Source organism: Cajanus cajan, chromosome 8, assembly GCF_000230855.2.
Source record: "Cajanus cajan strain Asha chromosome 8, NIPB_CcT2T_4, whole genome shotgun sequence".
NCBI classification, from domain to species: Eukaryota; Viridiplantae; Streptophyta; class Magnoliopsida; order Fabales; family Fabaceae; genus Cajanus; species Cajanus cajan.
In genome coordinates this window covers 10,127,656-10,153,034 of record NC_138524.1, presented here as the reverse complement: position 1 = coordinate 10,153,034, position 25,379 = coordinate 10,127,656, and the positions used below count along the sequence as shown (strand labels likewise).

Below are 25,379 nucleotides of genomic sequence, written 5' to 3'. Positions count from 1 at the left end.
CAAGTCCTTAATTAATCATTTGTATCTTAATAGACACTCTTACAAGTTCTAACACAAACTGGTATAATTATGGAACTTGATTACTATTTGTAAATAGTTATGCAGATTGCTTGAATCATACGTAAAAATGATAATGTTTCAATTTCAATAAAAACTTAATAATTTAATTAGTAATTTTACATAAAATTGCAAAGATTAATTTTTAATAAAATTATAACGATTTTAATTCATTATTTTTATTAATTCATGAAAAAATCATGTGGATATACATATATATATATATTGTTGAGAAACGTGTTGAATAAATTTGTTTTTTAATGTCTAAAAGGTCAATGAATAAGAACATGACATACAACACAATCTTTTTTTGCTTTCTCACTTGACTTAGAAGGAAATAAAATTTGGTAAATAATTATTTTTTTTGTCAAAAATCGAATTCAAACATTTGTTCAAACAATTTAACATTATATTTGAGATATTAACCATTTGTATCTAACTTCTTGATTGACATATAGTAAATCCTACTCACTCATGTATTAAAAGTTAGTAAAAATTGTATCTGCAGTAAAAGCAAAAACCTTTTACTTCGGTAGGTCCTACCCCTCTATCAAAATGGGAATTTAAGTTGACACTTGTATGTTGATGACCTAATATAAGTTGAAAGGGGAAAAATCATGACTCAAGATAATTCAAAATACTCCTGTCACCTTTTAGGAGGCTAATGTGTCATCTTACATGATAATCTATTCCCACGAGGCCGCGAGCTGCAACATGCAATCATAGCATTATTTCCAAAAAAAGTTGAGGTTCAGCCTTCACCACTAATGTCAAGGAAATCAGTGTATCATCAATGTTAGATGATAGGAAAAGGAAAGGGTATAAGTATGAAAATGATAACAGAAATAAAAAAAAAATGGATGATTGGATAAGCATCTGCTTGGTGAATGGTGCTGTACACTGTACTGTAGACTATATAAACTTTTCAAAACGTTTGTATTATTATTATATTTATGTATAAAAAATTATTATTTTTATCTATTATATATTTGCCACCTCGCACGAAATTACTCAAATTTGTTTTTCCTTTTGTGGAACCAACAACCATACAAGTTAGAGATTTTCATTAATGGTGGTGATATAGATAATAGAGGTTCTTTACCTACAGCAAATAAAATGTAATAAAAGCTACATCTACCTGAGTTTAGGTATTAGTTAGCATACCATATTATTATCATCCTAGCATTTCGCAAATTGGTACAGAATCCAGAAGTGATTAATTTATACACTGCAACATTGGCAAGTGAACGGCCAGCTTCGGGAATAATAATGAGAACACAAGTAACCCCACACATATGAAATGTTATTTCAGTACAATGTCAGTGTTGATCATAGTGTCATTCTACAAATCAGACAAGTTAAACAAACCGAGGAAATTAAAAAAAAAAATCTGAACCACTTCACAAACTTGTTCTTAAAACAAACTTACAATTACAATGCCACAATGTCAGAATCAAATTACACTCCAATACATCAGAGTGATGCTTCTTTCACCTCCAGGCTTCTATCCTTTCTGATCTTGAATCTATATAGCTCAGATTGCTAATACCCTTTTTCTCAACAGCCACATGGATCACAGGTTGCAAGCCTCTGCCTTTTTTGGTCCCCTTTTTAGCATTGGAATTACTTGATTGGCCACTCTTACTCTTTCCAGTGTTTCCTTTGCGTGGAAATTCACAATACAAGTCCTCATCACATACCAGATTCTCACAAGAGCCTATCACACTGCCACATTCTCCTTCAGTTGAGCTTTTGTTTTGGAGGGACTCAGGGGAACATTCTAACACAGTTTTCTCAGCAAAGGTTTCCCCTGCTTCTTCTTCATTTTCTGTGTCTACATCATCTTGCTGGCAGGACTCCAAAAGACTGTGGTCCCCGTTTTCATCAGAAGGCTCTAAACAAGATCCAGGAGATAATTCTGCCACACAATCCTTTCTTTCTCGCAGTGTCCTTAATGTCAGTGTCTTCAGGAAGTTCATGACTTGAACTGCATACATCAATGCAGTCAAAGGGTCTGCCATCTGCAATCATTAAGACTAAATTCTGTAACTGAAACCTACCATAAGATAGATAAACTATATGACATTGGTATCTTTACTACTCTTATGGACAAAAATGACACTATCAGGACCTCCCTAGAGGTAAAAGTACCGTCACAATGATCAAGTAATGTGTCAAGACACAAAAGGAAGAACTAAAGCTTTTACAACTTCACCAATATGCATGATCAATTTCAAATAATAGTTTAATGATTATGCACTACACTATCAACCAATCGGATATCATTGTTGATATGACCTTTTATTTATTATAAAAGTTAACAAATTATTATAAATAGTGATTTGTGATTGAATGACAGTATAAAATTATTTTATACTGTTAGTGTATCACTTATTTTCTCCTTTCAAACAAGTAGTGCACAAAATACTTTGGTTCAAGAATAAAACTTGATTTTGATCAATGAATCAAAGAATAAAGATTAATTGGAACTCACATGAGTCATGTTTGGTGCAAAAACCATGGCAATGTTGCGAGCATTCATCTTATTCAGGTGTTCTTCTTGGACCACATCAGCCATGAGATTGATAGCCCAGTCCAAGAGGGAAGATTCCGTGTGAGGTAGCTGCCTCGCCAGTTCAGCACAATCCTCTTCGGTCTGGCATTGCATAACATGCTCTGGTGATAAAGAATCCAGAATACCAGTAGGTAGTTCCCTAAACCAAGCCTTGAAATGCACAAGAATATCAAAATCAAATTATCATATATAGTGTATACATCTCTCTCCTCACACCAAAACAGAATTTAGCGTGTACCATGTTTCTTTTCATTGTTATACCTTAATTAGTCCTGCCAAACAATGTATATCAACATCTTCTGGGACCAATCCCCTATTTAATTGATCCCTAACATACTCCTCTTGGCTATTGTCTGCATTAATTCTGAAAATCCCCTCTGCCTGCATGGATAAATTTAACTGTTTAACCAAGCAAGAGCATACAAGTAGTGTAAATTTAACTTTCAAGATCATATAGAGTGGTGAATTATATATAAAGCAGGACTTTCATTTTTCTTTTTGGCATATTTTAAATTGTGTTCAGTTGTTCAATTCAACGCCATGAGAAATTGGGTAAAGGAGAAGCAAAGCTGAGAAAAAATTAGGTGATCAACCTGCAACCCTCCGAGAGCATACAAGTGCCTTTGCATAAGTAGAAGTATGGTCGGCACACTGTTCCCTCTTGTGTCATATGATAACTGCATGGATTCTGTTGAAACTCCAAAAACAGTTGCACTACACGTGATAATTTAAGCAAAAAGAATACACCAAAAACCAAAATAAGATTACTTATTTCCATCATGAATCATGCTAAAGAAAAATAACATCTTTATTCACGATAAAGTCAGCTATCTACAAACATCGTACAAGGTTGAAAGAACATTAAAATTTTCAAAGAAAACCATTTATACATGGTGACTGTGTCATATAACATTTGAAAGTAACACGCAAGAGTCTTCATAAAACAGGCAACCCACAAATCAAAAGGCTTTTAATGTGACTCAAAATCATTAAATAGTCTTCTGGACCACTCTCCAGAGAATTTGGGTCTAGTTTGACAAATTAAGCCAGCCGAATAACCAAAACCCAATAACTAAGCTCTAAAAACTTATACCAGAATAAATTAGTCATTATTTTTGATGATACATACTTCGTACCAATATCATAGTTATTAAAAAAAAACCCTACATCATGAACCTTCTAATAGAAGATAAGCTTCAATGTAACTGCAAAACACCTGATCATAGCCCCGAAAATCCATTAGAGGCAACCATTCCTGCAATATTCACCTGAGAGACAATTTCCACTCCACCTCACACAGGAAACACCAAAATAACTTAACTGAGAACCGTATAAATGGGCCAAAAAAAATGCCTAAGGTATCTCTCTAATTTTTACATTATACTCACATTCTATAGACACCGACTTGAGCATCCGAATCCTTCTACCTCAAATTTGTCTCATGAGTGTATAATCAAATTGCAAACTTATAATTACACCCAAAGAAATAAAGTAACATTATGCTCATATTCCGAAAACACTGACTTGAGGAGCATAATCCCTCTAACTAGAATTTGGCTCATGAGTATTATCAAATTTGGCAGATAAGTATAATTCAAGCAAAAAAAAATCTACCTACAGAATTATTGTTCTCTTATTAGAATCAAAGTTTCATATTAGTAACATGTATGTTTCACTTAGTTAACATGAATTTATGAGTAAATTGTATATTATCGAGGTTTCCATTAAATGCAACGATAAAACTCCAATTCTGATCAGATAATTGTAGTAACACCGACACGCTATGATCCTATACCTGAGTTTTGTTGATAATGAAATTGCAAGGAAAGTAAGAAAGTAAGATCATGACATGATGAGACACATAAAAGGAAAAAGAATGTGATGAGTTAGCAAACGATGTGTTAGCTAGTGGGTAGCCACTACCCACCTAGCACTGGGAGGCCTCGTGGAGACTTCAGGTTCGAACTCACGAGGCAAGCCCAAGAAGCCATTGAACCTGTCGAAGGTGACATGCGCAACATGGCGCACGTTAGTGGGCCAACCAATGTCCATGGCGCAGAGGCCCCTCCTCCCCTCACTCTTGCAAGCAATCAAGGATTTCCTGAAAAGGGTGACGAGAATGGCGAGAAGAGAGAGGTCTTGCTGCGTGGTGGCGGCGACCGGCGCTTGAGAGGGCGGTTCCTGGAGAATGCCGTCGGATGAAGTGGAAGGAGACGAAGAGGAAGAGAAATGGAGCACCTCGGTCATGGCTGGCACTGTAAAAGAAAACGGGAGAGGGACCCTTGTCATAAAATAAAGGAAAAATTTGGTTTTGATGAGAGGGTAGTGGCTATTTTTTTACGAGGAGTTGGATCCAAGAAAAGGGTCCCCAACAAATGTGGAAGAACGTGAGAATCATTAACTGCGTTTTTTAATGTTATGTTGGGGAAGAAGGAGATAGTGTGAAATTTTACAGCCAGGTAGTGGTTAAGAGCAATAATAGTGTTTGGTGGACTTGTGTCATTTATCCAACTTCCATTTCACAAGAATCCAAAGTTCATGCAAATTTCCCTCACCAATTTCTCATCATGCTTTCATTCATTTCATGAATTATTGATTTACTCCAATATTTTACTCTCATTTTCAATGCAGCTTGCTTTTTTAGTCAATCTTTTCCAAATTTAACTGCTCCATGCTCATAAAACAGATGATCCATGCTTAAATATCAACCATTGTTTATTTGTTGACTACTCATGTTATTGGTTAAAATTTAACTATTGAATTGAATCAACAAAAGGAATGACTCATAGGTTTAATTAATACATAGTTAAACAGAAACCTATGTTATTTTTTTGTAAATAAAAATGTTTTTAATTAATAATTAGATACTAATTTAATCACACACAAAAAATTAATAAAAATAATTAGTCTATTAAATAAGAAGAGTGTTGTTGCTATTTTTTAATAGTGATTTAGAAAATTAATTTTAACTCAATTCAACTTTTCAAATTAATTTTAGCATTAAAAAGTTTGTATTAAAATAAATAAAAATAATGATTTATGAAGGAATAATAGCTATGAAAGTGATAGGACCTCGTTGGTTGTCATATTGCACGCTAAGTAAATTCTTTTAGTTAAACATTTATTGCATTTTCCGTACTATTTTCGTATCTACAGCCAGGATCGACAGGTGTTCTATGACATTGCTTAATTTATCCATTAATTTCTTTTCTGCGTCTTTTTTTTAATATTTTTTTATAAAAAAAACAAACATGACACTTCCAAGTTTAAAGTTACTAATCATATTATTTTATCGACTTTTTTAACGTGTGTCTAAGAACATCTGCAGTGAGGGTTGCTTATAAGTAATTTCTTGTGCCACATCATGTCATATCAACTCTTTTCAGTGTTTATGGGTTGTTTAACTTTTAACAAAGTTGTTTGTAAAAACTCCAGTACTTAAAAAAAAGTGAAAAAGAGTTGATGTGGCACAAAGGATTGCTTATAAGCAACCCCCACTGCAGATGCTCTAAGACACACTTTAACCATTATTAAAATCTACTATCCAATCACATTTTAAGCAAAAAATAAACTTTAAGTAAGAAATATTATTTAATTTCATAAAACTTAAGCAACTGTGAGTGTAATTTGCTTAAAACCTTAATAGTTATGTTGAATCAACTTGGCAGCTGTTGGTTTATGTGATTATGGCACTTTTTATTGGAAATATGAAGCTTACAACTTACAAAGGAAATGCATATGGAAAATTTAATTCACAAAGTATGAAAATTAAGTGGCAGTAAGGTACAGTGTATTATAATTGACAAGGACTTCAAGTTGTGGATTTAAAAGGATTTGAGATGTTAGGATTCAGTTATAGGGTAATTACACAAGGGGTTACAATGTGTTAATCTAACTCACTTCAGTCATAATCATATTAAATATATATTTTAGGTTGGATTTGACATGATCATGAGTACACTAAAATTAAATCAAATCAAATCAACTTAGGTTAGGTTCTACCAAAAAATAAAATCTGCTTACCAATCAGATAATTTGATATAAGATAAACTTCGAGAATAAATAAATTTAGTATAAATATTTGTTTAGTCTTTATAATTTTATAAATTTTACTTTTTATCTATTTATTATAAATACTAAAAGATGAATTTTATAAAATTATAGAAAGTAAATGAAACAAAAATAATATATAAATAAAAAATTGAAATATTTTTAATTATAAAAATTAAAAGATAAAATTTACTAAATTATAAGAACAAAAAATATTTTAACCAAAAAGTTTGATTGATTAAGTTTATCTAAGATGTGACCTTTAACAATTTTTAACTCATTTTTATAAATTTTGATCTTTAACTCAATTTTATAAGTTACTTAAACTAACTTAATTATAGCTTACAAGTTAGTACTACTTTTTTTTTTTTCATTTCTATTCTTATTACTTTGTGACCACATTGACTTGGTCTTTGCTTATGGATGACTATTTTGGTGTAGTTGATCCAAAGAGTCAAATAAAAGTGCAACAAAATGGCATTTTATTACCGACAAAAACATTTGTTAGGCATTCAAATCATTAATTGAATGTATGATTCATGATATGAAAACTCTCTCATTGTTCCTTTGTGGCAATGATCTTTGCCTCGAATTCCTTGGTGCCATAATTTGCCTCTTATTTTTATTTTTTTTTCTTTTTTGCCTTTGACTCTTTCTTAGTTTTATTTAGAGGCTAACACGCAAAATGTCTCTTTCTATTTCTATAATTTGATGTTAAAATCGATGTCTCATAAATTGATTATTGATTAGGATACAAATTGGTACCATACAGTTGACCGTGCAATGATTAAGACGTCACAAATCCAAATAAACAAAGTGTGGTCTAACGAAGACTTACACCATTAAATTGGTTTTGAGATTTGTATAAAAATTAAAAAGTCAACGGTGAGATTTTAGAAAAATATTCAATACTAGTAACTGATTTCCTAAAGACATGGATAAAAAGTGACATTTTTTTAAAGCTTATAATTAATCAATTCTCAGTGTAATTTTCAATATATTTCAACATGATTTTTAGATTTTAGTAATTTTCTTAATCGGTATTCTTAGCAAGAGCTATAAAAGTAGATGGTTTTTATTGTTAAGGATCAGAAGGAAAGAATATATACATAAACTGAAACCATTCTAAAGAAAGAAAGAAAATATTATTTAATTTTTTAAACAATATTTATTATTCTCCATGAATATTAAATATAAGAAAGTATTTACAGATTATTAATAAAAAATAGCAGTTAAATGATATTTTTAACTAAAAAATGTAAATGCGTGTTCCTAACGTGACATGTAAGTAGGCCGTTTCTTACGAAGTGCTATGCTATAGTGGGCTTGATGTGGACGCTGGACCATGGCCCACACGAGCAAAATCCTTTTGGCAGATGATAAACACACCTCCACTCTCATATAAATACACCTCCTTTTTAAAAAAATATATATAAAATGTCTAAATTATCCTTAAAAAAAATAAAATTCCTAAATTTACACCCCCCTCCCCCGCACTCCACACCCTCCCTTCTCCGCAACCCCACACCCCACACCCCCCTTCCCCGCACCCCTTCTTCGCACCCTACACCCCTTCCCCGCACCTCCACACCCTACACCTCCCTTAAAATATTGGAAGAATGCTAACAACATAGCGCTTTTTATTTGTTTTGAACCTTCCGTTTCAACACTCCCTCGCCACACCTCCTTCTCTGTTAGGTATTCTCCGTTCAAATTCGGATAAAACCCGCAACCCCATTTTCCAATTCGCCAAAATGACGATTTCCCCCGAACCCTGCGCTTTTGGGACTGAGTAAAGATTGCAGCTTGTTTGCCTTATCGATTCAAATTCGAAACTTTGAATAGGAACCATCATATAGCACTACAAAGATATTAAAAACCACTGCATAACGTCAAATATGATTTTAAAATGTCATACAACGTCAAAATAAATTCCTCTATATTTTACTAAAGTACTGATTGTACGAGTATAACCATTTCTTGGTTTTGTGTAAAACTTGGGTAAGAAACTCAAAGATGTAGAAATAAGCATTCCAATCGTGTATGGGAACATAGCATTTTGGCTTGGCAAAAAGGCCAGCGAGTAAGTATCCTACGTCGCCACCACCCAGTCTAATGTGTAGTTTGAAGTCACGAAAATGTGTTTTTTTTAACAAAGAGAGTAAGAAAGTCACGAAAATGGACAGTATATGTCCGTGGAGCATCCAATGAAGATCTTGGGGCGATAATAAAGCGTGCTGTTTTTCAGTTGCATTCTAGTTTCAATAATCCCACCCGTGTTGTGGAGGCGCCACCTTTTGAATTGTCGGAGGCTGGATGGGGGGAATTTGAAGTTGCCATCACACTTTATTTCCATAGTGATGTTTGTGACAAACCTTTGAACTTGTGAGTTGTTGGGTACTGCTTTGAATTTAGTTGTTGATTCCGGAGGAAAAAAAAAATATTGAGCCTTTTGTTGAAATAAGATTTCTTGATTCATTATAGAGGTTCAAAATATGCCTGAAAGTACCAAGGATTGGCAAAATATCAACTTAATTCTTAGCACGTTTCAATCATTCATTAGCGATGTAGTTATGATTCTGAAATACTGTAGGAGTGCAACTCTATGCCCTGCTAAGGTTAGTTAGATAGATTTAACAACTTGGCTTGGGTGCTTCATTTTATTATTAATGATAAGCTTGGATGAGTATGCAAATATCTATTTTGCAAACTGCTAAGCTTGGTAAGAGTATTCAGTTATATATTGCTCAAGTGCTTGGATAATATCTAATGATATACTATATAACCATACAACCAGTATTCATTGTTATTAATCATGCAGCTTGCAAACCATTTTCTGTAAAAGTCAAAATAATTTCTGAATCTTGTATTTTATTGAAGTGTAATATATATACAGATATCATCACTTGAAGTTGTATCCAGAGGATGAAAACAGTTCCATGTCCACAAAGAAGCCTGTTGTTGTGGAGTTTTATGATGAAAGTTTTCCCTGATCCTTCCGAGGCTTTCTTAGCTCGTATGCAAGGTCATCCAGCTGTGAACTTGCCAAGATTACCTGCTGGGCTCACCTTACCTCCTCCTAGTATGTTATGTATCAATTACCCCTGTTATCTGCAACTTTCCTTTTTCCATGCTTGAGTTGAAAGAACTTGTAAATGCAGTACCTGTTGAGGATGCAAGTAAAAGAAGAAAAGGTGATACCAAAGATCATTCCTTAAGTCAATGGTTTACAAATTTCTCGGAAGCAGATGAGCTCTTACAGCTTGCAGCAGCTCGTCAGCAGGTATGTATCACAATACTTTTATCATATTTGAAGTATATGATATTTGTGGATGTCAAACCTATTGTTAATTGTTGATGCCTTGATTGATGGTATATTTATTATTTAATTAATCTGAATGAGCCATGACAACAAGCATATGCTTGCATCTTTACAAAATAGAAAAGTCTGTATCCAACATGCTCACCTGTTTGGCTGTCACCCTAGCAATCCAGATTATAGATGATCCTGATAGTTTCTTTATGGAGAAATGTGATAGCAATAGCATCAAGATCCTGATGCAAGGTTAATGTTTTATCAAAAATGAAACATATAAGCATTGATGGATAATTTTTTCTTAAAATTTTTTGCACTTCAGAACATATACTCTGGACTCGTCAATCAAGAGACTGAGACTACTTTTATATGCTTGGGAGTTTATTTTTGTTTGCATGATATTTATGGCCTTTTTTGTTGATTTGTTGAACTCAAAATAACTATGCCTTTGAATTATTAGAACAGAATGCAGAGACATATTTCCTAATTTACATTGTTGAGTGTACTGATTTGTGCATTTATGGGATTTTGGTTTGTAACTAAACGATTTAAATCAACATGTGAAGAAAGGAGAGCCCGCAGAGAGGGAGAAGGAGGGGAGAGAGAGATAGAAGATAGATAAGATGTTGTATATGCTGATTACCATTATTATAGTTTTATTTAATAGCCATCATGTTGTATCACTCCTGCTTGTTCATTATTAAAGGATGTAATTATGGAATCCATTATCATCAATATGTTGTGGGTTCTACATGTTCTAATCATTTTCTATGTGGGGCATGAATATTTAGAATGCACATCATATTGCAATTTTGTAATAATAGTAACTGACAAGACTAAAGTATATAATGCTGACATTCCTCATGTTTTACTTTGTCAGTTTACTGAAGTCTGTATTACAATCCTTTTCCTTGTATATCCTTGATAAGCTACTAATTGCCTGAGTTAGTGTTACTTGTATATCCCCTTTTATGGCAGTGAATTACAGGGAGGAGCTAAGAGAGGTGGTTGAATCTTATTTTCTCGTTGGTTAAGTTGTGCATATTTTCTCGTCAGAACTTTGAGTTGGACAGAATTAAAATGAATTTTGTGGCGGTGTAAAACCCCCACAAAATGACAAACAAGTCAAATGGAACTGCAATTTTGTGGCGGTTTCCAACCGAACATGTCAAATAAAAATGCATTTTGTGGAGGTTTCAAACTGCCACAAAGAGATTGAATTTTCTTTTATTAATGACGCGGGTAATGCAATTTGTGGCGGTTTTTAACCGCCAGAAACTGCCAAAATAACCACCACAAATCACAAGTGGAAGGGGGGTGCAGGGAACGAGGATACGGGGAAGAGAGGTGTAAATTTATGAATTTTATTTTTTTTAAGGGTAATTTAGACATTTTATATATTTGTTTTAAAAAGGGGGTATATTTATACGAGAGTGGAGGTGTGTTTATCATCTGCCAATCCTTTTTGCTAAACAATATGGTTTGGGCTTTTTTTCATGCGAGTTAAACAATCCATCTGTGGTTATTGGTCAGGTACCATATGCCGAAAATTATTTACTTCTTACGACATTTTTGGTGGGGCTAACTTATAAGTTATAAGCAACTCCCTTAGTTATATCTTTTTCATTTTATGGGTCGCTTAAATTTTAGTAGAGGAATTCCTACAAACAACTTTGCTAAAATTTAAGCAATTCATAAAGTACAAAAGAGTTGATGTGACATGATATGGCATAGGAAGTTGCTTATAAGCAACTCCCAATACAAATACTCTATAACTTTTTATAAATACACCTTCTCTCTTCTTCTTCTTCATTTTTTTTCTAATTTTTTTTAGAATATCCTTCTAATTAATTTTCTATTTTAAGTATTATTTTTTCATTCATACCTAGCTATCTTTTTTTTTTTCTTCTTTTAGTTCATCTCTTAATCACTATTTATTGAATTTTTTTAGTTCTTGATTCTCTTTCTTATAATCAAGATAACTATACTCTATTTTTGTATTTTTTTTTACTTTCAACTCTATCATTTTTTAACTTCTAAATTTTCACTCAATTTTTATTATTACTTATATAAATTAATGTTTTAAATTGCATTTTTTTATTTATAATTTTTATGTAATTTATTTAATATTACTCATACATAACATAAATAAATAATTTGTTGATTTTTTTTGTGAGTCGGTAATGTATTCAAAGGATGATAGAAAAATTAATTTTTTTTCTTCACATTTTTGGAAAAAGAATTTTAGAATCTTCCGAAAAGTATTTTTTAAAATAATAAAATTGGTGTTACACAATTCAATAAAATATTTTTTGTAACAATGAATTTACTGTCTCAAACATGTAAAAAAATATAATTTAAAAAAATATTTTTTAGAATATTAATTTTATTATTTAGAATGTATTTTTTGAAATATTAAAATTAATATTTAATAAAGTATTTTTGAGAATATTAAATTTAATTTTGTATTTTTTATTATTATTTTATTATATTGAGATATCTTAATTAAATATTAAAATTTAAGCTTACGTAGTATCATACATATTTTCTTTTATTTTCATGTATAATACATAAAAAAAGATATTTCCTATCAATAGTCTGAAAACTAATCTCTATCCACGCAGACAAACTTTGTTTCTCTCCCATAAGAATCTTCTATACAGGACAAAAGATTAAGTAAGAATAAATATTGCTCCATAAATCCTAGATAAAAAAACTTTGGTATTGCACTTAAAAATTTAATTAGGTTAATTTTAATTTCCAAAGGTAATAAAGAAAAATAGAAGAGAAAAGCAAAATCAAGTGAGTCAAGTGCGGGAGCGAGTCTAACTCGGTCTCCACACACACACTGTGATCTCACAACACCACCGAGGAAGAAGAAGAAGGAAGCATGGCGGTGAGGGCAACAGTGTCGCGTTTCCCGATGGACGCCGACGCGCGCGAGGGTTCCGGCCTCCTCTGGGGAGTCACCGTCACGCCCTTCGCCGCCGCTGACGAAAACGGCCGTGCTCCGTCGTACGGCTCCTCCGGCGACCTCTTGCCCCGCTGCGAGAATTGCTGGGCCTACTTCAACACCTACTGCGAGCTGGAGCAGTGGTCGTGGTCCTGCTCCCTCTGCGGCAACCTCAACGGCCTCACCTCCGACGCCGTCGAACGCTACTCTCGCTCTCAATCCTGCGCCGAGATGATGTCCTCCTTCGTAGATCTCGAATTGCCTTCGCGTAATTATCCTATCGCTTTTGCTTCCTCACTGTTGAATTGCGTGATTAGATTTAGCGCGGTTTTCAGATTTGACCGTTTTGAATCGGAATTTTTGCAGAGGACTCGTCGGAGGAAGCGGCAATGCAGGCGTGTCCGGTTTATGTCGCCGCTGTTGACTTGTCCGGTAAGGTTCCTCACGTCGCGGCTCATTGATGTGCTAATTCTGATAATTGGAACTGGATTTTTACAATTGGATGGTTCGGTGAGGTTAATTGCTTAGGAATTTGGTGCTGGTTGTGAGTTTTGCTTTTGGTTCTCTGATAGGACTTGGTTCCTGACTAGGAAGTTTTAGTGTGTGAGAGCAGTGTGGCGTTTCAGTTATAATTCTGTAGGTTATGTTGATTATGGTGATTTGAGCTTTTATATGGCCTATTGACGTGTTAATTTTGATAATTGGAACTGGATTTTACCGATTGGATGATTTGTGAGGTTAATTGGTTAGGAATTTGGTGCTGGTTGTGCATTATGCTTTTGGTTCTCTTATTAGGACTTGGTTCCTGACTAGGAAGTTTTAGTGTGTGAGAGCAGAGTGGCGTTTCAGTTATAATTCTGTAGGTTATGTTGATTATGGTAATTTGAGCTTTTATATGGATCGTTTGTGATTTGGCTATAATATCATTTTTTCTCTTATTTAAAAGTTGAGACTGGAGGGTGAGACCATGGAAACGAAACACATGACATCTTGTGTCTACATATGGTTGAGTATTAAGACGAAAAATTAACATGACAATGATTGTTACATTATGTGGCCATGCTTTTTCTCTTTTACAAGCCATGATTGTTGCAAGTTAGATAGGATTTGGAACTGTTATGGGGACTGTGTTGTTCGTTGGCCTAACTTCTGTAGAACGGGAAGGCCAAGATTGCAAAAAATAGCCTCAATTTTGATCTTTATCCCATATCAAATCTTTCTATACCATTTTGCATATTTCTGGTCTTCTCAATCTGTATATAAGGATGCAATGACCAAGGTGAAGATAATTGTGCCTAGTTTACTATATTTGTTATTCAATTCTTGCATTGTATTTTCCTTCGCCCATCTTGTTTATAGCCTCAATTCATTTCCTATATATGCAGATGTGTCTTTTTTTTTTTTTTTTTTTTAATTTTATATTATTGTTATTTGACTTAAAAAAATGTTTTTGGTTTCTCTGCAGCTTCAGAGGAGTTTCTAGAACTTACCAAAAGTGCATTGCTGGCAGCACTGGAAGGTATTATGTTGACCATACTATATATTTAGTTCCTGCCTAAGGTTGATCTTTTGAATGCTGCTCTTATTATCATTTTTTCGGTTCTATTGCAGCTCTTGCTCCTGGTTCACTTTTTGGGCTTGCTACATTCAGCCACAAACTAGGATTGTATGATGTTCAAGGTCCAATACCTGTTGTGAAAAATGTTTTTATCCCTCCTGAAGCAGAGGGAACCTTACCTATTGAGCTTGAAGATGTCATGCCTTTGTTACAGTTTCTGGCTCCTGTATGTTAAGCATATTTAGGAAATGTGTATTCATGTTGAGGAGCAAAGATCACACATCACGTGGAAAAATGTGTCAGATCTAAATTGCATATATTTTATTGCAGGTGGAAACTTGTAAGGACCGTATTGCATCTGCGCTTGAAACACTTAGACCAGCATCTTCATGGGAGAGAACCACGGCAGCAGGTCAGGGATTGGATGGTGTTCTGATAGGTGGGCGTGGTTTTGGGATGGCAATGGAAGCCCTTTGCAATTACCTTGGATCTGAATATGGGAACACCTTCGCTTTAGGTTTGAATGAACAAATACAAAACTCACAGTTTATTGCTTCTGTTAGTGTTTTTTTAATGTTCAATCTTCCATACTTAAGAAAAGCTTAAAGCTGATATTATTTCTATTCTTAACTGCAGCTAGAGTCTTTGCCTTCTTATCTGGTCCCCCTGATTATGGAACTGGACAATTGGACACAAGAAGATATGGTGAACAATATGCAAGCAAAGGAGAGGATGCAGATCGTGCTTTACTCCCGGAGCAGACACCATTTTATAAAGATCTGGTATTTAACTTATGTTATTGTTACTTCTGTCTCCCATTTATCAGAAGTGGAAGAATTGACACGTGTTTTACAGGCTGCTGTTGCTGTTCAAGCAGGTGTATGTGTTGACATATTTGCTGTAACAAATGAGTACACTGATTTGGCATCCCTAAAATTTCTGAGTATTGAAAGTGGGGGTTCCTTATTTTTATACACAAGCACTGAGGACTCAACTTTGCCTCAGGATATGTAAGTATCATGTGTTTACTTGATATCCCTAGACTTGCTTTACTGGTAAAATCATTTCAATTGTTTGATATAGATCAGCAAGGGATAGTTATTCAGTAATTATTGATAGTCTGTGCGGCCATGTTCAATACAATCTCAACTTGAGGTGGTATTATACCGCTTTTTCCCTTAACCACAATAAATATAAATTAAAGCAATATATTTTTAATATTAACCATATCAAAATAAATGTGTATTATTTTGTTTAACTATTTTTTACTTAAGATAATTAAGTGCAATTGAATTGACCACATATTGTTTTATTAATCACCTACTTTAAGTGATAAACATGAGCTCTAATTTGGTAACTAAACTCAAATGTCGTTGAAACTTGAAATAATAAATGTTACCAATAGCACGTTACATATGAATATTTGTTTACACACTTTTGCATATATCACTTTGGGTGACTATATTGTGATATGTTCCCTTTGCAGGTATCGAATGCTAAGTCGACCATATGCTTTTGGTTGTGTCCTGCGGTTAAGAACCTCAACTGAATTTAAACCGGGAAATTCCGTAAGTGTGTTGTATGGGATGGATTTGTAATTCATAAATTTGCATCTACTTATAGCCTATAGAATAACTTACTATTTTATTGCAGTATGGTCACTTCTTCCCAGATCCACAGTATGAAAATGTTCAACACATCATATGTTGTGATTCTTATGCTACATATGCTTATGATTTTGTGTTTGAGAACAACGTTGGATTTTCAAGGTATAAAATACTACTGATTACAATCATGTCTTACAAGCTTCAATGCTTATACATTTTTTTATTGTTTTATTTAAGTGAGGTGAATTAAGAAGTTGTAATGTCATGTTACGGTACTTGTGTTAGTTACACTTAATACTTTTTATTAGGAGGCAATCAGGTAATTCACACAGTAAACTTTGGGTTACTAGTTTCTCACTTTTTCCATTAATCCAGGAAAAAGGAGTGGAAGGTATATAGTAGGAGAAAGATATAGAAGGTATTTAATAGTCCTAATACTAGCCATACTATTATTTCTTTCTCCTAGTATTCACCTACCACTACTTTTCCTGGGTTGGGCCTCTCTCAGCTTGACCTACACTCCTAACAGACATCTGTCTAGCTGTCTAGCCCCGTAACTTCCCCAAAGATGAGTCTGGCTCCGTGGCTTTTCATAGAAATCAGGCTGGTCTTGTGGCTTTACCAGAATTGTTAATTGATCTCTTGACTTTTCCAAAGACATCAACTTGCCTTCACAGCTTTCCTTGTGATATGAGCTTGGCCACACACGTCCCAGAGAATGTGGACCAACCAAGTCCCTTCATTCCACTGTCTCAAATTTACGTTGTTTATTTATTTTTTATTTTATTTAAAGGGTTTTTTGTAAGCTTAAGGGGGAGTGTTAGAATTTATGGAAATTTCCAAAATATCTTATCAGAACTTACATTATCCTCTAGGATTAATTTCTCTATTTCCTCATTATCTCTCAAGATTAATTACCATATTTTTTTTATCTTATTATGATTTGTTTTTCTAAGTAATTATAATTATGATTAGTAAAAATAAGGGTTGGTACTTTAGATTTTATAAACATCTCAACACATTGTAATACATCTTAGTTAATATCAAATATCAATTCAGTATTTCATTCTCTTTTATCTCTATACCTAAAACCCCATAATTCCAACAATCTGTGAGCAAGAATCGGATCTTAGGCGAACTGGTTGACCGGCTCTACGACCCCATATAAATAGGGCACTACAGTAGTGCTCATTGGGCCTCCCGCTTTATCAATCACAGCTTCTCAATGAGATCACTGACAGACAAATCACTAATCTCTTACGCAATTAAGGTATTGATTTCGGCCACAACAATCTGTATTTCGAAATCAGGATAGCATTCTCCCTCCTCTCCTTTTAGAAATGCGGTTTCTCTCATTATCTTGATAACCGGATTTCATCAAAAAATGCTATTTCCAACCTCGGATTTAGATGCTTACTTTTCTGAGTAAGAGAAAGAATGGCATTGAGAAGCTGCTAACACCGGTTAGGCCTTTCCGTAGTCCCATAATTCTCATGAAGGAGGGATTGGAATGAGAAAACTGTTAAATAAGGTGAATTCCCTCAAATATTAAAATAAACATTCCTCTACTTGAAAAAATAATACTCTCTTTGACTACGGGGCTTAAGATGATATAAATAAAATACTCTTGTTAGCATGTGAACTGAATGCAAAACAGTTTTTGAAACTAAGATTAGCTGAATAAATTTTGATCTTAAATAACATAACTTATCTTCTATATTTTGATATAATTTCTTGTATAATACATTTCGCATTCTTTTTTTTTTTTGATCAGCTAAGAGAAATTTGTATTAAGGAGGCACTAGGGGTGCCAAACCCAAATACAGAAATGTTGAGAAATAGAAAAAGTTACGAATAGTGTTATGCTACTCCACCCTGTTTACAAATTACAGAACTAGGATACACACTTGATACAAGAAATAGGATCCATAAGCCAATTAACATACAATAATTGATCTCTCTTCAAATCCACAGACAACCATTTCCAAGATCGATATTTAATGGCCTCCACAATTTCCATTATATCCAACACCCCATCATTAAAAATAATACGGTTAATTTCCATTTCGCATTCTGATAATCTGATAAGATATATTGTTACTTTTTTTGACAGATCTAAATCAGATGTTCCTACAATTCAGATTGCATTTCAGTATGCAGTTGTAGTTCCACCTCAGGAACTTTCTAATTCAGGAGGGGTTTCTACAAATAGGTATGGTCATCAGCAGAGAACTAAATTAGATTGTTTGAATTCATGTTCTCCTATTGGTGGTGTTCGAGTGTTTTAAATATTGTCTATGGTAGGTGAAGTCCAATCCATGGTCAACTCTTTCAATTGAACTGGTTAATTATTATTTTTTATTAACTTCTACAGTTCTATCTATTTTTTTTATTTTTTTATCAATGGGAACAAACACTGTCTCTTCCAAAGTTTGGAGCTTGTTCCTTGACCATGACTTTTCTTATGCAACTGGAGCTTCTGTATATTCTCTGGTTTCAAATTCCAAGACTATATTTCTGCTGGTTTTGTATATCTTCCATGACATTATTGCATGCAAGATGGGACCTGAGGTCTAGTAGCTCTAGCTAACAACCTAACAAATTATTGATGGATTTTATACCACTTTTTCTGTTATCTAGTAGAAGTGGTATTGAAGATGGAGCGTTTTACTGGTTGTGAGTGATGTTTCTAGGTTTTGTTTAAACATGAGAGCAAATCCTCATTTTAGTCCCCCAAAATTGTAACTTGTAAGCATCAATTGCTTTAGCCCTTGATTTTACAAAATTCTCATTTTATTCCTTGATTTTACAAAATGGTATTCACTTTAATCCTTTTTGGTGCCAAACAAGAGTGAACATTTAGTAGAAAAGACAACAATGAATGATTTTTTTACTAAATTATGGATTAAAGTGGTTGACACACTTACAATGTCAAGGACTAGAATGAGTGTTTACTCTTTTGTTTAATCTCCACGAAATTATAAATCATATGGTGAACATACGCATGAGTATGTCATTTTTTTAAATGAAAGACTTTGCTGTTTGAACATTTGAAGCAAGTTCTAATTAATATTTCAGCCTATTTTCTAGGGAATATATTTTTATTTCTCTCATCCTAGGGACCCAATTTTTGATGCAGATGATGGTTATTATGAAAATCCATACAAACTTTTCTGATAAATAATGTTGAGTAGATGTGTTTGTTGGATGATCTTTATTTCTTTCCTTCTGCCTGCTACTCGTTGCTTGGAACTCGCTCTATAGTGTATCCTTATCAATATGTGATATCTTAAGAGGCTTTCTTGATGCATTAGGAAATTTATTATCTAAGTAAAGAGTATCAGTGTTTCACAATCTCAATTGTTATTTTTAATTTGAGAACAATATGCAATCATGAATTTATTTGCTAATGCTCAATTTTGCAACAAATAATATTTACACTTGTTTTTACATTCTAAATTTTGGTTTGGGTTTGTTTTGTTAGAATACCACTGTCTTTTGGAATATCAGTTGTATTTCATTTTGTTTTTTTTTTGTTTGACTACTATACTGAGTCCCTAGTTTTCCTGATAATTATGTTTAAATTTCTTATTTTCTTCCATCATCCAAAAATTGCTTAATGATGGAGTGAAGGATTTTGGGGCTCAGTTTGTTGTGCTGACTATTGATACAGAACCAAGCATTCTCTTCAGCGTCGGCTAAGGATCCGAACGTTGCAGTTTGGTGTTGCTCAGAACATTCATGAACTTTATGATAGCTGTGATCCTGAAGTTGTTCTGTCTTTGCTTGTTCACAAGGTGAACTATAAAATCAACCTAACTTCTATGCTTGGATTGATGTTTGTTTTTGGTCCCATTCTTCAAACTTAATTCTCTGTGGTATGCTTGCTTCATTTTTTTTAGGTTTTAGTTTTTTATCTTGCTGATAGGATTCATAATGCAAAGAAAAAATGTAATATTGGGCCAAGGGGTTAATGGCCTATGATATTAGAAGTTTACACAAGGAGAAAAAATAGAGGACAGGTGGCAGCAAGGTGAGAGGCGGAAATGTGTGGTGGGGAGTTGGTTAGAGGAGTGAGAATGCGTGGTTAGTTGGTTATTAGGAGTTGATGTTGAGGAGGATAGGCTAGGAAAAACTTTGGGGAACCATGGTGCAATACCATGGGCAGAGAGGAGTGCCCTTTCTGTAAAAGCTCTAAGCTCTGGGAAATGAGAATCACTGAAGTTGATTTTACATTGTTGAATAATAGTCTCGTGTTCTTTCAGTCTATTCCCTTAGAATTCTCTCTTTGATTTCTGTTTTAGCTATCAGTTTCCTAACACTTGCCTACTATTGTTACTGGTATAAATTACCACAGTAATATTATTCTCTTGTCTTTATCTTTTTGTTTTTTAATTTGTGAGTTTTCTGTTGTCTTTCTTCAACTTAATTTTCTGATTAATACCTCATTGTATTCTGCAGGTTATATTAGCCTCATTGGAGGAAGGAGTTCGGGAGGGTAGAATTTTGCTTCAAGAGTGGCTAGTGATCCTCGCAGCTCAGTACAACGATGCATATAGACTTATTCAGTATAATAATGGAAGTTCCGTAAGGTCTCAGATTGATGTAGCATTTTCTCAATGTCCTCAGTTGCAGCCCCTACCACGCCTAATTTTTGCTCTCCTTCGAAATCCTCTTCTCCGCTTTCATGAAGAAGGTGTTCACCCGGACTATCGCATCTATCTTCAATGCCTTTTCAGGTAATTGATGCTCTCAGGTTTATTTGTAAAATGGTTGCATAATTATGCCACGAGTGTCTGGTGGAAGGAATTAAACAGACAAACATAAAGCTGAGTGAAATTGTGTCCCAGATATTCATTTTCATAAATAGTTAGCAAAATAGTGCATTACCCACTTAACATACTGCATTATGCTGAGAGTTATATTTTTCTTTCCAGTGAATTTCATGACAACCCTTCCATCATAGAGGGTAATTTTATTACTGGTGGGACCCACCTTCAATTCCACAGATTCACTCGAATTCATTCTCGCAAACACCTAAATCTCCTCAACCTCTAAGCACAGTGTAAATGAAAAGTAGTAGCATTTAATAAAGAAATATAGTATGACAAATTTTTTACCCGATATAACTAGTTGGTTTGGTTACAATTTGTTACGAGAAAGCACATTTGACTTTGAATGTAATACAAAATCATATTCATCGTGGATTTAGAAGCAAGCGTATGTGTATGTATCTTTGGAAATCAAGCCTAATAAATATATAGGTGTAAAATATATGTCCTGTGTCTAGGTTAAGAACTTAAGATGAGGAAATTTAGAATACTTTTCACAAGAATTGACTGCAAAACTAAGTACCTTGAATGAAAGATAAGGTTATCGCAAAACTAATTTTTGAAAATGCAAAGCTTCGGCAACCTGGTTTGTAGTTGTGTATTTCTAGCTTTGAATTTATATATATTCAAGAATTAATTGTGTTTCTCGTCATTTGTTTTTTTAGCATGTTGGAACCCAGCTCCCTTCATCGTGCGGTGTATCCTGTGTTGACATCATATGCTACTCCAGATAAACAAGCATATCCTCGCCATTCATTGAGTCGTGCAGCACTGATTACAAGTGGCAGTCCGATATTTTTCCTTGATGCATTCACAATTCTTATCGTGTTTTATTCTTCGACTGCAGACCCAACACTTCCTTTTCCTCCGCCCCATGATTGTAAACCTTCTTTCTTTACCTTCTGTCCTCACTGCATTAAATATGTTGTTTCTCTGCCTAAATTTTATGCAAAATACCTTGTCAGGTTTGTTAAGGACTACAATCAACAAACTGAAGCAAGAGAGATGCATCACTCCCAAACTCATTTTTATTCGAGGAGGGCAGGATGATGCCTCAATTTTTGAGAACTTTCTGATTGAAGAGCAGGATGTTGATGGAAGTGGCCTTACAAGTGTGATGGGTTTTGTTTCCTTCCTTGAAGATATTACACAGAAAGTTTTAGAATTCATGAAATAGGGATATCCCTTTGGGGTACAATGTCTACTTACAGATACAGGAATTACATACATTATAGGTGCTTCCATTTTGTAAGGATGCGTTCTAGTTCGTTAAGAACCAACTATGGAGTCAAGCCAGTGGTTGGTTGCTTTTGTTGTACCTGTTTTAATCATTTATACCCTTTTTTGAAGTGCTAGTCAATGTACATTATAGTTCTTATTTTTTTTGTAAAACCCTTTCCTCTGTTTGTATGGAGTTAGCGCCGGATGTTAATCTTTTTAGACACCGACTAATCTTCTAGATTTATATATGGTTGCTGCTAATTCAATTTCCTGTTAGTGGAGAAAATGATTATTTTTTTTCTTAATCAGCAAACTAGAAATATATATATATATATATATATATATATATATGTATGTATGTGTGTGTGTGTGTGTGGGTGCCACAAAAGTATAAGACATACCCAACATATTCCACTTTGAAATCTGTCACTACTCCTTGTTGGAAAGCACCAAAACGGTTATACAATATATTGTCACATGAAGAAAATATTATATACTCATTGTGTTCCTATCAAATTTTACCTGAACTACATACAACTTTTTATACCAACTAAAACCAAAATACATTACCCATATAGATGATCTAAACCATATCACCAATCTACAAAGCAAAAAGCCACCGAGTTTTCCTTGGGCCTCAGATTGCGCAGATATGCATGCAGTGAAGGTGATATTCCATTGTGCAAGCGTGTAACAGAAATAAGGCTCGCATGTTCTCAACCAAGACCACTTGTGTATCAAAATATCATGTATAACAGTTTGGTTGAAGATTTTATCCCTGAAAATAGTATGGTTCCAAGTGTTCTAAAGTATCCAAGTAGCAGCACACCAAATGTATCTTCATCTTGTATTTGCTTCAGCAGTCTCATGTGGAATATCATGTAACCAATAATAAGTCTCAATGTTACTAGGGAAAACAATTATCATACTAAGACTACTTGAGAAAAACTTTCATATGTTCTCAACAAATTTGCAGTTGAACAAGCTGTGGAATGTTGTTTCTTCCATATTCTTACAAAAAGGATACAAGAGGTCAGTATTTTGTACTCACATTCTATTGTTGGTAGCACGTCATTCATCAATCTCCACATAAAGATATTTACTTTGGGTGATAATTTAATTTTTCACATGTGACAATATATATATATATATATATATATATATATATATATATATTTATTTTATTTTATTTTTTTTATATAAAGAGAGAGAGAATTGTGGTCTATCAATCCAATATTCACAACCTTATATACAGAAAATGTTAAGCTGTCTCTCAAGTTGTTTAATGATTTGGACCTCTAAAAACCTCACAAATCTGTAACTTTGTTCTTTCACATACTTCATGTTTGAGACAAATACTCCCCACACCCTTCCCCACCTTTTGAAGATTTTTCAAAGGTCTAGTTCTTTGTAGTTCATCAAAAAATTTGAGAAGAAAAAGATAGTGATTCATTTTTTTTTCTTTGATTCCCCACCCTACTTTCCTTACCCCTCTCTCTACATTCTCTCTCATGATTTGCTAATTCACCAATAGAAAATGTTTATATTAATGACCTACTGAGTTGGAATGTGGATGATAGTGATGTGTTGAGAATTCAATCCTCTACGTTTGGGTTGTTCTCTGAGGATAGAGGGATATCAATAGTCTTTCGTTTGGAATTTATATGCCATTGCTGATTACTTTTAAAATACTGGTCATCACATATTGTATCTTGGCTTAAAAAGGTGAGCATTTGCGACTACAAACCATGTGCATCTAGCTTGTGATCAACTTCTTGGACAAATCTACAGAAAGTCATAGTGGGTATGTGTTAAAACTGAATAAATCTAACCAAGAAAAATCCCTTCTAAATAACTCTTTTAGGTAGTGTTTGTTTCCAGGGATTTACTATTCATGAGCAAAGAAAGGCGAAGAAACTTATTGTTCGTTTCCGGTGATTTGCGACGACGAAAAGGAGAAAGAAACGTGATTCGCGTCCTCGCTTTTGTGCAAAGAAAGGAGAAGAAAGCCACGTAAGATTTATAAAAACCCAGAAATACTCTTTCGCATGCATGCATAGTGTGCCATGCAGTGAAAAAAGTATATACGAAAGAAACATAATCGATTATGCAAGAATACATAATCGATTATGACTTTACATAATCGATTATGTTGAAGCATAATCGATTATGCAAGGGCATAATCGATTATGTAGCCTTGCATAATCGATTATGCTGTATATATATATACAATATAATCGATTATGCTGTATATATATATACAACATAATCGATTATGCTGTATATATATATATACAGCATAATCGATTATGTTATATATATATATATATAATATTAATATTTAATATATAATATTTTAAATTAAATATAATTATTTAATATTAATATTTAATTTATATATATATATTAAATATTTAATATTTAATATTTAATATTTAATATATATATCTATATTTAATATTTAATATATATATATATATTTAATATTTAATATTTTATAATTTTTTTAATTAAAATTTATATATTTATCTTTTAACTATAATAATTATAAATTTTTTAAGGGCAAAATAGTAATCTTATATAATTATTAATTAAAAAATTTATTTTTATCTATCACATCAATCAATTCACTCACAAATTTTCACATACTTTCTCTACACTTTCCACTCACTTTCCCTTAATTCAAACAACCTCATTTTTTACTCACTTTCCCTTTAAATCTCTCATTTTTCACTCCCTCTTTTCCATCCTCAAATCCAAACAAAGCCTTAGTGATGAATTCTTCAAGGAACAATGAGTTCTCTAAAGTAAAAGCAGGGAAATTACAAAAGAATTGAAATGACACCAATGAAAATGTTCGAGAGCCCATCCTCTCTCTAACCACCTTTTAACCGAGAAGTAACCAAATACATTTTTCTATTCTATTTATTATACCAATTTCATTTTAATTACAATCAATTCACTAGTTATAGCTGTTATTTCCACTGGATCAAAAAAAGTTATAGCCATTATTTTAGTCAATCCTATTAAGTCTTTCTTATTTAGTGTACTAGCAAGGCCATTCGGCCACCTAGCTCGGCCAATCGGCTATCTGGTTCGGCCATTCGGCCACGTGGTAACCGAAACCCAATCGGCACCCGAATGTCCGAACCAGGAAGCCGATTGGCATTCGGCCACCAGATAATCCATAACCCCGGGTTCCCGCTAATA

The 25,379-nt window shown here is 33.6% G+C and overlaps 2 protein-coding genes across 2 annotated transcripts; one reads left to right on the top strand and one right to left on the bottom strand.

Annotated features, from left to right (window-relative positions):
* Positions 1 to 1,324: 1,324 nt before the first annotated feature.
* LOC109798318 (Rho GTPase activating protein with PAK-box/P21-Rho-binding domain-containing protein) lies at positions 1,325 to 5,113 on the bottom strand. Its single transcript, XM_020358536.3, has 5 exons — positions 4,560 to 5,113; positions 3,226 to 3,346; positions 2,894 to 3,013; positions 2,552 to 2,782; positions 1,325 to 2,078 (listed from the first exon to the last, which is right to left on the bottom strand). The coding sequence occupies exons 1-5, from the start codon at positions 4,919 to 4,921 to the stop codon at positions 1,548 to 1,550; spliced, it is 1,365 nt and encodes a 454-aa protein (XP_020214125.1). The 5' UTR covers positions 4,922 to 5,113; the 3' UTR covers positions 1,325 to 1,547.
* A 7,642-nt stretch (positions 5,114 to 12,755) lies between these two features.
* Positions 12,756 to 22,435, top strand: LOC109798705 (sec23/sec24 transport family protein). The gene is made up of 14 exons (XM_020359067.3): positions 12,756 to 13,219; positions 13,318 to 13,383; positions 14,417 to 14,470; positions 14,563 to 14,735; positions 14,840 to 15,026; positions 15,146 to 15,291; positions 15,365 to 15,519; positions 15,996 to 16,077; positions 16,163 to 16,278; positions 18,230 to 18,328; positions 19,790 to 19,913; positions 20,578 to 20,855; positions 21,614 to 21,828; positions 21,914 to 22,435. Exons 1-14 carry the CDS (start codon positions 12,889 to 12,891, stop codon positions 22,123 to 22,125), a joined length of 2,238 nt encoding a protein of 745 aa, XP_020214656.1. The 5' UTR covers positions 12,756 to 12,888; the 3' UTR covers positions 22,126 to 22,435.
* Positions 22,436 to 25,379: the final 2,944 nt, after the last annotated feature.

Coding starts and splice junctions, on each gene's coding strand:
- LOC109798705 (XM_020359067.3), top strand. CDS start 12,889: ATGGCGGTGAGGGCAACAGTGTCGCGTTTCCCGATGGACGCCGACGCG. Junction 13,220..13,317: donor AGATCTCGAATTGCCTTCGC/GTAATTATCCTA, acceptor GAATTTTTGCAG/AGGACTCGTCGGAGGAAGCG. Junction 15,027..15,145: donor TGGGAACACCTTCGCTTTAG/GTTTGAATGAAC, acceptor TCTTAACTGCAG/CTAGAGTCTTTGCCTTCTTA.
- LOC109798318 (XM_020358536.3), bottom strand. CDS start 4,921: ATGACAAGGGTCCCTCTCCCGTTTTCTTTTACAGTGCCAGCCATGACC. Junction 2,783..2,893: donor GTTTGGCAGGACTAATTAAG/GTATAACAATGA, acceptor GTGCATTTCAAG/GCTTGGTTTAGGGAACTACC. Junction 2,079..2,551: donor TTGCACCAAACATGACTCAT/GTGAGTTCCAAT, acceptor TAATGATTGCAG/ATGGCAGACCCTTTGACTGC.